Below are 11,985 nucleotides of genomic sequence, written 5' to 3'. Positions count from 1 at the left end.
TTCTCTACAACACCCTCTCTTTTCCTCTCTATTTTCCCGGGAATTCTCCGTGGAAATCGTCAAATTTTGGGCGCTGAGCCGAGTCTGGAGGCTGGTTTGGGCCCAAAATCAGCCAAATTTTAGGCCAAATCGGCAAAATGCCGGGAATTTTGCGGAGAACCCGTGTATACCTGGAACTTACCCTGCGACCGCCTGGGTATTTTGTCGATTTCCTCAATTTTGCCTCAGATTTTGCCCCAGACCAGCTCTCAGACTCAGGGAAACTCGCGAGTTTCCAGAATGGAGCACCAAACACCCCCTCTGTTTTCCCTGGAAATTTCCGGAAACGCAAAGTGCTGGGGACCCTCTGTTTTCCTTTTTGTTTTCCTACTGTTAACACTAGCAACACTGTTCAGCTCACTTAACGTTTGACAGCTCTAGAAAAAAGCCACGACGTTGCTCACAATCCATTCGACGGCTACGTACGGCTTTTCAAGCCTCTATACACACATACACAATCAACACAATCAACATCCTCTCCATACAAAACAGTCTACTGACGATCTCTTCAGAGCAGAGCGTGGTACGAGCCCCGCCCGCCGCCCATTGCCTGGATGCTCCGCGGCGGCGAGGACGGCAGCCCTCCCTTGTGTCGCCCCGGCGCTATGCGCGACACCTGGAAGAGTTTGCGGTATACCGTGTTGAACTCGAGCTCAGCGTTCACGCTCTGGCTGCTGCTAGCGGCGTCGCGGATCAGCGTGAACTGTGCAGTGGCAGCGTGAAGGGAGCACCAGCGGTGAAGGGCTGTGACCGACTGTGCGTTGCACGTCGCGCGGTGGCTGAGGCTGAGGAAGCCGGCATCGCGCTGTGGAGACCAGGCTATGAGGAGGTCGCCAAAGCGAAGCGGCATCGCGTACTCGTTTGGGAGGTCGTGCAGCCGCAAGAGGGCGACGACCGCGCCATCGGCGTGGTCGAGGTCGAGCAACAGGAGAGCGTCGAGGAACCTCTCGAGCTGGGCGTCCTGCAGGCTACACAGCCCGTCCGCCCACGCCTCGGCGCCCGTGGCTAGCGAATAGCGAGAGCGCCACCGCTGGTACGCTTCTTGAAGGCTGCCCGATGACGCGGTGTTGGCCTCGTCGCCATCACATTCCGGCGGGGCGCTACGCGGCTCGAGGACGCGGTACGAGAAGACGTCGCTGCTGCCGCCGCCACCGCCACCACCACCACCACCGGCGGCGGCGTTGGCATCGAGAGTAAACACAAGCAGCTTGCCCGCAGACAGCAAATCGTGGATCGCTCGCCCCTCGGCGTCCTGGTCCTCCCGCAACGGAGCTTCAGGCCCGGCCGCCCTGACTACCAGGAGGCGGCTCGGAGCAGGCACTGCACGCTCGGTGGCTGCCAACGGAGTGTGGGCAACAACCGGAGCCTTTGTCCACGTCCAGCATCGACACAGCCGCTCCCACAACTGTCGCCTTGCCAAGGCGCGGCGATTAGCGGCCTCAACCCGTGCCGCAGCCCTCGCTGCTGCCCTGGCTTCCTTGGTGGCGACAGCCTCTCGCATGCGTGAGATCTCACGCCGAAGCGCCCGCAGTTGTTTAAAGGTTGTGTCCTCGCGGGCCTGGAGCGTCACAAGCTGCACTCGCATCGAGGGCTGACGTGTGGCGCAGACACAGAGAGCGACGATGGCGCAGGCGAGGAGGAGAAGAGCCGCTGCTGCCAGCTGCCAGCTTCGCGTTTGCACATTTGAAGTCATCAAACGTGCCAGCTCTGACGCCGCCGCCACAGATTCTCTGGCCGTCGTCTCCACCGCCGTTTGATGCTGTCGCAGGGAGGATTGTACATCACTCAGTCCATCCCTCATGCGCTGTAGCTCGGCCGCGATCGCAAGCTGATACCCCGGTTGACGGCTCGCGATGTAAATGGCGCAGGCCAGAAGACATGCACACACTCGTGGACGGCATGCGCGGGAGGTCACATCGCGTCGCCTCCCTCTGTGCCCTCCTCCGGGTAGAGGAAGTGCCGCCGTGGCCGTCATGCGCCCTCCATGTGTGGTGACGAGAGCGGCTCAGGCGAATTGATTCTTTTTTTCCGTGACACGTGTGTTGAGCACTTGAGCACTGGATAGGGTCGATTCCGCATGGTACGGGACCCCTCGATCGTCTCGCCACCCTCACTGGAGTGTTCATTGGGGGGGGTCATAACAAACACGGTACAGGATCGAGGTGCACGCTGCCGAAGCAGTCTAGCAGTGTCGTCCCCCCTCTCCCCGACCGACGGCGATGGCGGTGTGACCGATTCGTGTGTTTGTCAGTGAATGTAGCTCTTACGTACATTCCCGGAGGAGGACTCTGCTGACAGGGTTTGCGATGAGGAGCGCCCGAAGGGTTTCTCGGAGGTTAGTGCACCACTAACCGCCGAAGCGCACCGCGGCACGCCGCCGTTTCTAAGCCTTTCCACCCACCCCACCCACCCCACGCCGTGGTTTCTTAGCTTCGGCCGGCACCCCAGGTCAGCCGGGATCTAGGAATTTTTAGGTAAAATGACAATAAGGAAGCGCTGGACCGATGCGCCAGTCAGCAGTCTTGGGATGACAGGAAGACGCACACACCTCCATCCACACCGCCCAGAACACCGCAGACTTGGGCAAATGACAAGTGCGCGCGCCGCAGGCGAAGAGAAAATTTGAGCGGGGCTCCTGTTCACACTCGTGTGTGGGCCCTTTCTTGGGGCCGCCGCGCCTGCGGCGCGCCGTGGTTTCTTAGATTTTCGCGGAAATTGCTTGGTAGGGTTTCTTAATGGGACGCTTTCTTAATGCCCGCAACAGACTGTAGATAAAAAGAATTTTACAACAAATAAAAAGAAAGGCAGCACGCCTTAATCAAAAGACCAAACCGGAGAGATAAATAAATAAATGAAACGGACACACCAAACAAGGGGTGGGAGAAGGACAGGGTCCCCACCTGCGCGAGCAGGATCTTGTAAGGACGATCACCGGAGAGATGGGCGAGTAAACTAAGGGCGTAGACAGGGATGCCTAGCGCTGCGAGCGTCTTGGAGGCGGCCATCACCTCCTCTTTTAGCAAATCTGCCTCTGTGGAGAATCGCGCCGTCGATTTCTTTTGACCCTTCGATTCAGGCCAAGCACGTTTGTCGAGCCGTCAGCTCAGACCGCTTTCGTGTGTTCCGGGCCCCGCCGCGTGGGCGTCCTCGCTTCACGTCTCCACGATGATCGTTCGCCTGCTCCTCCTCCTCGTCGTCTCGTGCGAGGCCGTGCGGAGCACGCGCCGTGCAGTCATCGGCGGCGGCGCCGCCGCCGCCGTCGCCTCGTCGCCCATCCTCCGCGCCGGCGCGTTCGAAGGTGACGAGTCCATTGTCGAACCAGTCCTGGACGATGCGCTAACGCCGACAGTAGTGGACGATGCGCTGCTCACGCCGCCGCCGCCGCCGCCACCGCCACCGAAAGAGATTGAATACTCGGAGCTTGTCTCGCGCCTTTCTACATGCAGAGAGACGGGCGTGTGCGACGTGGAACGCGTGGATTTCAAGAGCGCGAAGGCCGAGGCGGCCGTTGCACGGATTGGCGGGTCCGAGCGGACGGTGCTCAACTTGCCGATCGAAGACCCGAGCAACGACTCGTCACCGCTGAAGCTCGTGGCCAGGTGCCGCGATGCAAACGTGCCTTACGTCTTCTCCGACCTGCAGGCAGCGCTAAAGTCGACGCGAGGCTCCTCCGTGCTGTCTGCTCCCAAGCTTCCCAGCCTGCCAAAGCTATTCTGAGTCCGCGGCGACTGGTTGGCTTGCGCCTTGCGGCGGGCCGCCGTCTGCAACCCTTCGCGTATGGCAAAGGGGGGGTGGGGCGCCTGTTCGCGGCCCGGCGACGGGGGCGACGTCGACAACGGGACGGTCCCACATAAGACGACAGCTCGACACAACACGAGCCGCGTGTCTCGCGTCTTCCGTCTCGCTCTCGGCTCTCGAGCCCCGGACGCCGGCCCCGCGGTCGCCTGTGCGTCTGCCGATCTCACCACACTCAACAGTCAACTCTCTTTCGTTGTCGTGGAGAGTAGGATTCCTAAGCGCGTATTGGCAAATACGATTAATCTGTCCTGTCAAGGCACGCACTCTACTTCTTAACACACCGCGGCAACATGACGAGCGCGGGCGCGCGCGAGGACTCGGTATACGCGAGCGCGGGGGGCGCGCTGCCCCACCGCTCTCTGCTCTCAATGAGTGGACTCGGATACGGTTCGGGGGGTGGGCCCCCTAGGACTTCTCGCCGATTTGGCCGGCGATGGAGTCGAGATCGCGCTGGCCCTGCGGCGTGATGCGGCGCCTGCGGAGGTAGGGGCGGGGGGGGCGTAGGGAGGGGGATAACGCGCGAGGGGAGAGAGTCGGAGCGGCGATGAGTGCGCCGCGGGCGCGCGGCGGCGGTGCGGCGCGCGCCCTTTCCCCTCGGGAACCTTCTCGACAATCTTCAGAACCTCCAGCTGCAGGGGGAGGGGGGGAGGGGGGGTGAGGCAGGCCTCGAGGGGTGGTCTGCGCGCGTTGGCGGCGGTCGGCGGGTTGAGGCTTCCCCCCCCCCCCCCCCACGCGCGCGCACAGGAGGAGGCGCCCGTCCTCCGCACTACGCGCGGCGGCGCCGCCCTCCGCCCCGGGAAGGGGGCCGCAGGAAGGGGCGCAGCAGCCCGCACCTGCTTGAGGATGTGGCGCGCGATGGAGCCCGAGCCCTTGGCGGACGTCTCGGGCCGCGTGCCGCGCATCTTCCGGCCGCCGTAAATCTTCTTGAAGCCGCCCACGCCGACGCCCCCACGCATGTACACTCGCCGCGCCATCGCAGCTGCGGGGCGGGTGGGGCGGGCGGGCGCTTCAGCAGTGCGACGTATACAGCGACGTCGGGGTGGCGCCCGTGCGGCGCGGCGGCAGCAACGGCCCCCACAGCACCGCCCAAGCTCCCCTCCCGGGCCCGAGCGGCCGGGTGCCTGCACGGATGTAGTACCAGTCGGGGTCGTAGGGAGCGAGCTCCTTGTACGACGCCGTCTTGACCAGGTCGGCCCACTTGGGCACCTCGATCTTGCCAATGCGCTTGAGGTGCGCGGCGTAGGCAACCACGAACTGGTCCGACGCGACGTCCTTGACGTTGATGCCCCGGCTTGTGCTCATGGTGAAGCCTGAGAGGACACTCGACACGGGAAGGTGAAAAAAAATCCTGCAGGCGTTTTCTTTCTTTTCTTTCTTTTTATCCGGAAGACGAATCGAGACGACGACGACGGCACGCCATTAGCAATCCCCTGTGTGTGTCTCTCTCTCTCCTGCCCGCCCCCCGCCACCCTCCCCCCGACTGCCACCCGCCCACCCCCGTCGTGTCCCTCTTCTTCCCCCCCCTCTCCGCCCGGCCCCGCTCTTTCTCTCTGTGTGCGTCTTCGCCCGCACCTCGGCCTCGTCTTTGGTGACTTGGCTGTCTGTCTCTCTTGTCGCTCTCTCTCTACACACTACAGTCTACACGTGGCGGTGTGGCCACGACGGCCCCGCCGCCTTCGTGGATCGTGCGCCGCCTTTTCCACTGGGGGCAGGCGGGGGCCCTCGCCTGGGGGGTACCCATGCGCGCCTACCGAAGAGGTCTCTCCTGCCCCTCTTGCTCTTCAGATAAGCCTCTCTCAGGATCACAGACACCCCTCTCAGGATCACAGCACCGGCGGGGGCGCGCCTCAGGATCAAGCACCCACGGCAGGGTCTGTGGGGATCAGCAGACCTTGAGGGGGCGCGCTGAGGATCATAGGCCTGAGAGGGGTGCTGTCAAGATCACAGGGCTGCAAAGGGTGGCACTCGAGATCAGAGCGCCAAAATAGGTGCAATACAGATCAGCGGCCGGAAGGGTGGGCGCAACGGGGGGGGACAGATCACGAGCGCCGGAACGGGTGCAATTTACATCATGAAACCGTCGCGCGCCCAATCACGTGCGCTGGACCGGTCGCTCATGCGCCGTCCTGTCGCTCATGCGCGTCCTGTCGCTCATGCGCTTGTCGCTGGGAGGTGGCGCCGGGCTGGCCATCGGCGCCGCTCGCGCGCTCGGCGCCGCCGAGGATGGCAGTCGTGACGGCGGCCGCAGTATTCGGCGTAGACCGCGCGCGCAGCGCGCTCCGTGTTTGCCTTGTGAGGAGCGCAGCGACGAGTCCGTAAGGAGCGGCCCCAGCTTGCTGGGTGCGGCGCCGCCGCGCGCCGTATCGAGAGACTCTGTCGGGGCAGGTTAAAATAGCGCCGCAGGCTCCCCGGGCCGTCCGCGCACAGACCACAAAACCCTCATGATCTATATTGCACCCGTTCCGGCGCTCGTGATGTGTATTGCGCCCACTTCCGGTCGCTGATCTGTATTTTGCACCTATTTTGGCGCTCTGATCTCGAGTGCCACCCTTTGCAGCCCTGTGATCTTGACAGCACCCCTCTCAGGCCTATGATCCTCAGCGCGCCCCCTCAAGGTCTGCTGATCCTCACAGACCCTGCCGTGGGTGCTTGATCCTGAGGCGCGCCCCCGCCGGTGCTGTGATCCTGAGAGGGATGTCTGTGATCCTGAGCCGCCCCTGCCCCCCTCCTCTTCTCGGCTTTTGAGCCGCCATATGGTTGGAAAAAATCTCCCAGAGGGAATTCTTTTGCCGGTCCCGTGCCCAGCTGCCCAGTGTCGTGAGAGAGGGACCTTGATTGTAAAATTCTTTTCCATCAGAGCTCCAGTATGCAGTAAGCTCGGAGACACCCCATTAGCGCGGCTCGACCTCTTTGAGTCACTGCCTTCCCGACGGTTTGGCTGTAGCGAGCCTCTACAACAAACTCTCTACAGCAAAATCGCGCTCTACATCGCTCTACAACGCAGGCAGTTCGTCCCGCGGCGGATTTAGAGCTCTACAGCTCTACAGCGCTCCACAGCGCTCTACATCTCTACAGCTCTGCAGCGCTCTACACTCTACAGCTCCTCTACAACCCTCCAGTCCTCAGGCCGCCCACTTCAGTCATGACCTCACCCCCCCCACCCCTGCATGGTACAGAGTCCAGAGAGTAGAGAGCCAGAGAGAGCCAGAGAGAGCCAGAGGAGAGCCAGACGGCCAGAGAGAGAGAGGGATATACATGTATATATAGAGAGAGACTCAGAGAGCGAGAGAGAGAGAGAGAGAGAGAGAGAGAGAGAGAGAGAGAGAGAGAGAGAGAGAGAGAGAGAGAGAGAGAGAGACCGAGAGAGACCGAGAGAGACCGAGAGCGAGAGAGAGACCGAGAGCGAGAGAGAGCGAGAGATCAAAGAGTCCAAAACTCGTGTCAAGATGTACGCAGTACTTTTTGGCCCCACTCCACAAGTTATTGTTATGGTGTTATGGCTCTCCGGGCAAGCAGGGCCCCATAAGCATAACAGCCATAACACCCATAACATGTTATGGGCTGCTATGAGAGAGCCGTCCCCGGTCCACGGTGTTATGGCCCCGAGAGGCCACGCCGAACAGCTCGCCGCTGGTATTTTCGCTCCGCGCGCTGCCGGCCTGCCGCGCGCGAGGTTCGGCATCGATCGCCAAATATTTTCTCGTTTGCCCTCAAGTTAAATTCAATCATCAAACCTCGGATCACCAAACGGACATGGCGCTCTGAAACACCTTCAGCGTGTTGACAAACGTCGCGGACTCGTCCTTCGATCCCTCGGGAAACGCGTAGATTTGCACAGGCCGTTTGACGCGTCGATGGCCCACGCCTCTCGGAGCTTCAGAGCACAGTGCGTTGTACGACACAGACACAGCACAGTTGATGCCGGGAATCTTCTTGCTGAGTCTTCTTGAAGTCGGCAGGTCAAATGACGAGGGCTTCTGGCTCTTGAACATCCTTCATCCGGTATACCTACCGCCGGTAGGCCATGGTTGACTTTGCTCTTTGGTAGTAGCTACGCGCGCGCGGGGCTCCAAGAATTTATATTTTCGTCCGACACATATAACAGCTGTTATGAGGTTGTTATGTGCTGGCTGTCATAAAAACAAGTGGGAGGTGTTATGAGTGCTATGAGGTGTTATATGAGGTGTTGTGTATGAGGTGTTATGAGGCGCGCCGGGCGACGGAGGCTGGCGAGCGCGCCGCGAGCGAGGCCGAGCGCGCGGAGGCCCCGCGGGCGCAGCTGCGCGAGAACATCCAGTACGTGATGGCCGGGCTGCGGACTGCAGCTGCGCAAACGCGCAGCCAGGCCGGGTCCAAAATAGAGGTCACCTACTCGCTGCCCCCGGAGAGGGACGACGGGTATCCGACGCGGCCCCAGCAAGGTGTACGCCAAGGTTCCCCAGGGGACCGTGGCGACGACGACCGTCGCCTCGGACTGGCTCGCAAACGAGCTGGCCGAGTATGGAGAGATTGATGCGGCATGCCGCGACAGATTTGTGATGCACCTGATGACGGCCGCCGGCGCCTCGGCGCCGGCCGACGCCGTGTTCAGGTTCACAGCCGGCGAGGCGATGCAGACCTCTCGCCCGACCTCCGCGTCGGGCGAGGACGACGACGAGGACACCGGCTCCGAGGAGTCTTCCGACGACAGGGCGTCCGACTAGCTGGCTTCACCCATATCTTTAATACCCCTTCTGCCCCCCCCTCTCCTCCGACCCCCCAGGCTAGATGGAGTAGTCAGATGTAGATTCTGCCCCACACAGCCCCTTACCCCTTCACCCTCGCCTCACTGCTTGGTGTTTCTGAACACGTAGTCGTCCACGCTGTGGGGGTTGTGTGTGGGTCCTGTGTGTCTGGGAGGGTGGGAGTGGGGTGCAGGAGCAGGCGCACATCGCTTCCAGGGAGGGGGGCGTGCTTCTGCTCACGCTCCACCCCCCCCCTAGCATGTGGTGAAGGCGCTGGGGGGGTCGGGACCCCCCCCTAGCATGTGGTGAAGCCTCTGGGGGGGTCGGACCCCCCCCCCTAGCATGTGGTGGGCACCCCCCAGCAGTTCGTGGGCTAGGAATAGCCGCCAGAGAGCCGATTTTGCCCCCAAAGTTGTGAAATCGTGGCTGAAAGTCCAATATCTTGGAGAATCTGACCAGTCTCAAGGCTCATGTAGCTCCAAAGGATGATTTCCCCCTCGAAAATGCTGCGAAATGAGGCGTAAAATCAAGGGCCCGGAGGGTCTGACCACGAGTCTCTGGGGGGGTCCTCGGCCACGACCCCCCCCTAGCATGTGGTGAAGGTGCTGGGGGGGGCGGGACCCCCCCCCTAGCATGTGGTGAAGCCTCTGGGGGGGGTCGGACCCCCCCCCTAGCATGTGGTGTGAGCAGAAGCACGCCCCCCTCCCTGGAAGCGATGTGCGCCTGCTCCAGGTTGGGTTGCTCACCCACGGCACCGGGCCGGTGCTTGCACTTTGAATGCCGTGGGGCTCCTGCCCGTGTCCGGGCGTGGAGATGCGAGGGTCGCCCCCCCTTGCCCCACCACTTTGTGTGTGGAGACGTTTACACCTTAGCTTACCTTACCTTACTAGTAACAGCCACATAACAGCAATGGAGGTGTTATGAGGTGTTATGAGGTGTTATGAGCAGCCAGCCATAACAGCCATAACACCTGTTATGGCCGCTCTCGCAATTTCTTACTTATTTACGGAGATTACGCGCGCCCCCCCGCGCGTCATGCCGCGCCGGTCGGTGTACGCGCGGGGTCCATTTCAAAACCATCTCCTCTCTGCACTCTGGAGCAGAGGCCAGAGCCGAGCGCGATGTATCTGACGAGCCCTTCCCAACTCAAGCGAGCCAGGTCACTTAAGGTCACCAGTCGCAGGCGTACACGTTATTGGCAATGCCACAGAAAGGGTCGTGCGTGCGGTGTGGGCGTGTGGCGGGGTGCACGGGGGCGGGACTCACACAAGCACCGCCGCCGCATTCGAGGGACATAGAAACGGGCCTAATTCGCACCGTACCGAACCGAGGGCCCGAATAAACTACTGGGACGCATCGCCGTCCGTTGTATCGCCGTGCGTCAAGGCTATCTGTCGGTCAATCAGCGCGCGCACCTGCTCCGGCGACATCGGATTCTCGGGATCGTCCGAGTCGATCTCGTCCTGTGGGCATATACGTGGGGCGGCTCAGCGATTCGGGTGGCCGGCCGGCCCGCGCGATCGTCTCTCGCCTCGTCGTTCAGGCCGACTGCGAGAAGGCTGGCCTCTTCCCTGCTGCCCGTGGCTGGGTGTGCGGCGGCGGCGGGGCAGCAAAGCAACAGGCAGCGCAGCATGCTGCGATTGCACCACTGCCAGGTCCGCGCCGTCGGTGGCGAAAATTTTAGGACGAGGCGGCAGTCTTGCTCTTGCTCGGTCAATGCTAAAGCGGGCCGGCGCGTCCCAAAAAATAACACGAACTTTTTGTTTCTCCCTGTGCTGGAAGTCGATCTTTTGCTCCAGATTCCGAACCTGAAGCTGCAGAGCCTGCAGGTCGCTCGAGGCTGGTGGACCAACACTGCCGGAGTTGGAGCAAGAAGAAAACGCGCCGGTTCCTCCCTTGCACCCTTGGGTTATCGGCTCCTATAACGGGGTCTTTTCATCGCAGCGCAAATCTATCGCGGCGCACTCGCCATCTGTGAGCCTAGCGCAGCGCGAACTCGCCGTCTGAGCCTAGCGAGCGCAGAGCGAACTCGCTCTGAGCCTAGCGCAGCGCCTCGGAAAACACCATTTTGGCTCGCCAACAAGCCCTCCGCGCCCCCACACGGTTAGGATAAGACTTTTCAGCGTCTCGAGGCCTCCAACCGGAAAAGAAAAACGCGGAGAATTCACAGAGCCGGCCGGTCGCAATGCTGCTCCGCTTGATCTGCTTGCTCTGCGCGTGCGCCGGCTCGGTCGCGCTCCAGGCGGGCGCTCCCGCCCGGCCCGCCATCACAAGGGCGGCAGCAGCTCCGATCATGCAGTTCCGGAATCCCTTCGCCAAGAAGGAGGAGGAACCGCCGGCGCCGACGCCCAAGCGTGGCAGCACACGTGGCGGTCGCAGCGGCAAAAACTTCTACGACGACGAGCAAGACACCGTCTCGCGCCCTGACTGGATCCCCAACTTTGTCGAGCAGGGCGAGAACGAGGACGGTCAGATCGTGGATCTCGCCACCGAGGGAGCCGGCCTGTACGTCGCCTTTATCCCGTTTCTCCTGCTGTGGTTCGCGTACACGAATGGCGTCTTCTCGTTCGGCTACGCGAACGGCAACTTCTGAGCGGCTGGCTATGTGCACGAACGTTCGTGAGGAGGTTGAACTCGTCCGTCCCTAGAACTCCTAGAGGAGAAGCGCGGCCCTCTTCCGCCGATTCTCTCTCAGAATGGCCGTTCCCCGCTCTGCGCTCGGTGGGAGCACCCATCGGCGCTTTCCCGTCCTCGCACCGGCGTAGCTATCGCGCGCGCGGGGCAGTCACTTGCTATTCCCGAATCCTTTCGCTGAGTCATGTAACTCGTGTATGTCCACAAGCTACAACAGCACACACACAGCGCCCGCTGTGGCGCTCTCGTGCACACGCACGTGTGGGGGAGGGCGACGCACATTGAGCTGCGGACACGTATGTATCAGGGAGAGCGGCACTTATACGAAATAGAAAACTTGCACCGGACAACCGGGCACGTGCTCGAGTCCGATACGCTAGGGGGACACATAACCCGCTTTCCAATGCATTCCAACCAACCCCGCCCCGCATGTTTATTGTTTTCCTGTGAGCTGTGTGTATGTAGATACCCTCAAGACTCACAAGAGAGGCGAGAGACACTTTTCCGGGATATGAATCACTTGTCAGGAATCCCAGGCGCAGCGGGCGCTGCGAGAGACACGCGCAATGAGAGAGAGCGCTTTCGGACTTGTCGCGCGCTCGCTGTGCCCATCGGCCCTCAACGCAGCAAGCGCCGCTCCGCGCCCGCACTGCCACGCCCAAAGCCTGCCTGCTCGAGCCATGCAGCCCCGTCGCCGCCCGGCGCCGGCTGCCAGCTCACCGCCAGCATGCCGCGCTCGCTCGCCTCGGCGGCGGCGCGCAGCAACAGCGCAGTCGCGAGCCGCCCTCTC

The 11,985-nt window shown here is 61.9% G+C and overlaps 4 protein-coding genes across 4 annotated transcripts; 2 read left to right on the top strand and 2 right to left on the bottom strand.

The window, feature by feature from the left end:
• Positions 1 to 437: 437 nt before the first annotated feature.
• On the bottom strand, positions 438 to 2,022 carry EMIHUDRAFT_439488 (hypothetical protein). The gene has a single exon (XM_005793222.1). The coding sequence runs from the start codon at positions 2,012 to 2,014 to the stop codon at positions 548 to 550; it is 1,467 nt and encodes a 488-aa protein (XP_005793279.1). The 5' UTR covers positions 2,015 to 2,022; the 3' UTR covers positions 438 to 547.
• A 1,182-nt stretch (positions 2,023 to 3,204) lies between these two features.
• EMIHUDRAFT_222215 (hypothetical protein) lies at positions 3,205 to 3,756 on the top strand (the record flags this gene model as incomplete). Its single annotated transcript, XM_005793221.1, has 2 exons — positions 3,205 to 3,239; positions 3,486 to 3,756. 2 exons carry the CDS (start codon positions 3,205 to 3,207, stop codon positions 3,754 to 3,756), a joined length of 306 nt encoding a protein of 101 aa, XP_005793278.1.
• A 288-nt stretch (positions 3,757 to 4,044) lies between these two features.
• On the bottom strand, positions 4,045 to 5,141 carry EMIHUDRAFT_439486 (hypothetical protein; the record flags this gene model as incomplete). The annotated part of the gene is made up of 4 exons (XM_005793220.1): positions 4,045 to 4,312; positions 4,423 to 4,466; positions 4,671 to 4,816; positions 4,959 to 5,141. Coding segments are annotated over 4 exons (443 nt in total), but the record flags the coding sequence as incomplete, so codon positions are not given.
• Positions 5,142 to 8,029: 2,888 nt separating this feature from the next.
• On the top strand, positions 8,030 to 8,540 carry EMIHUDRAFT_222212 (hypothetical protein; the record flags this gene model as incomplete). The annotated part of the gene is made up of 2 exons (XM_005793219.1): positions 8,030 to 8,200; positions 8,280 to 8,540. The coding sequence occupies 2 exons, from the start codon at positions 8,030 to 8,032 to the stop codon at positions 8,538 to 8,540; spliced, it is 432 nt and encodes a 143-aa protein (XP_005793276.1).
• Between the last annotated feature and the right edge of the window lie 3,445 nt (positions 8,541 to 11,985).

This window comes from Emiliania huxleyi (assembly GCF_000372725.1).
Source record: "Emiliania huxleyi CCMP1516 unplaced genomic scaffold EMIHUscaffold_102, whole genome shotgun sequence".
Classification (NCBI taxonomy): domain Eukaryota; phylum Haptophyta; order Isochrysidales; family Noelaerhabdaceae; genus Emiliania; species Emiliania huxleyi.
The sequence above is the reverse complement of the archived record's forward strand: the minus strand, read 5'-3'. Positions and strand labels throughout refer to the sequence as shown.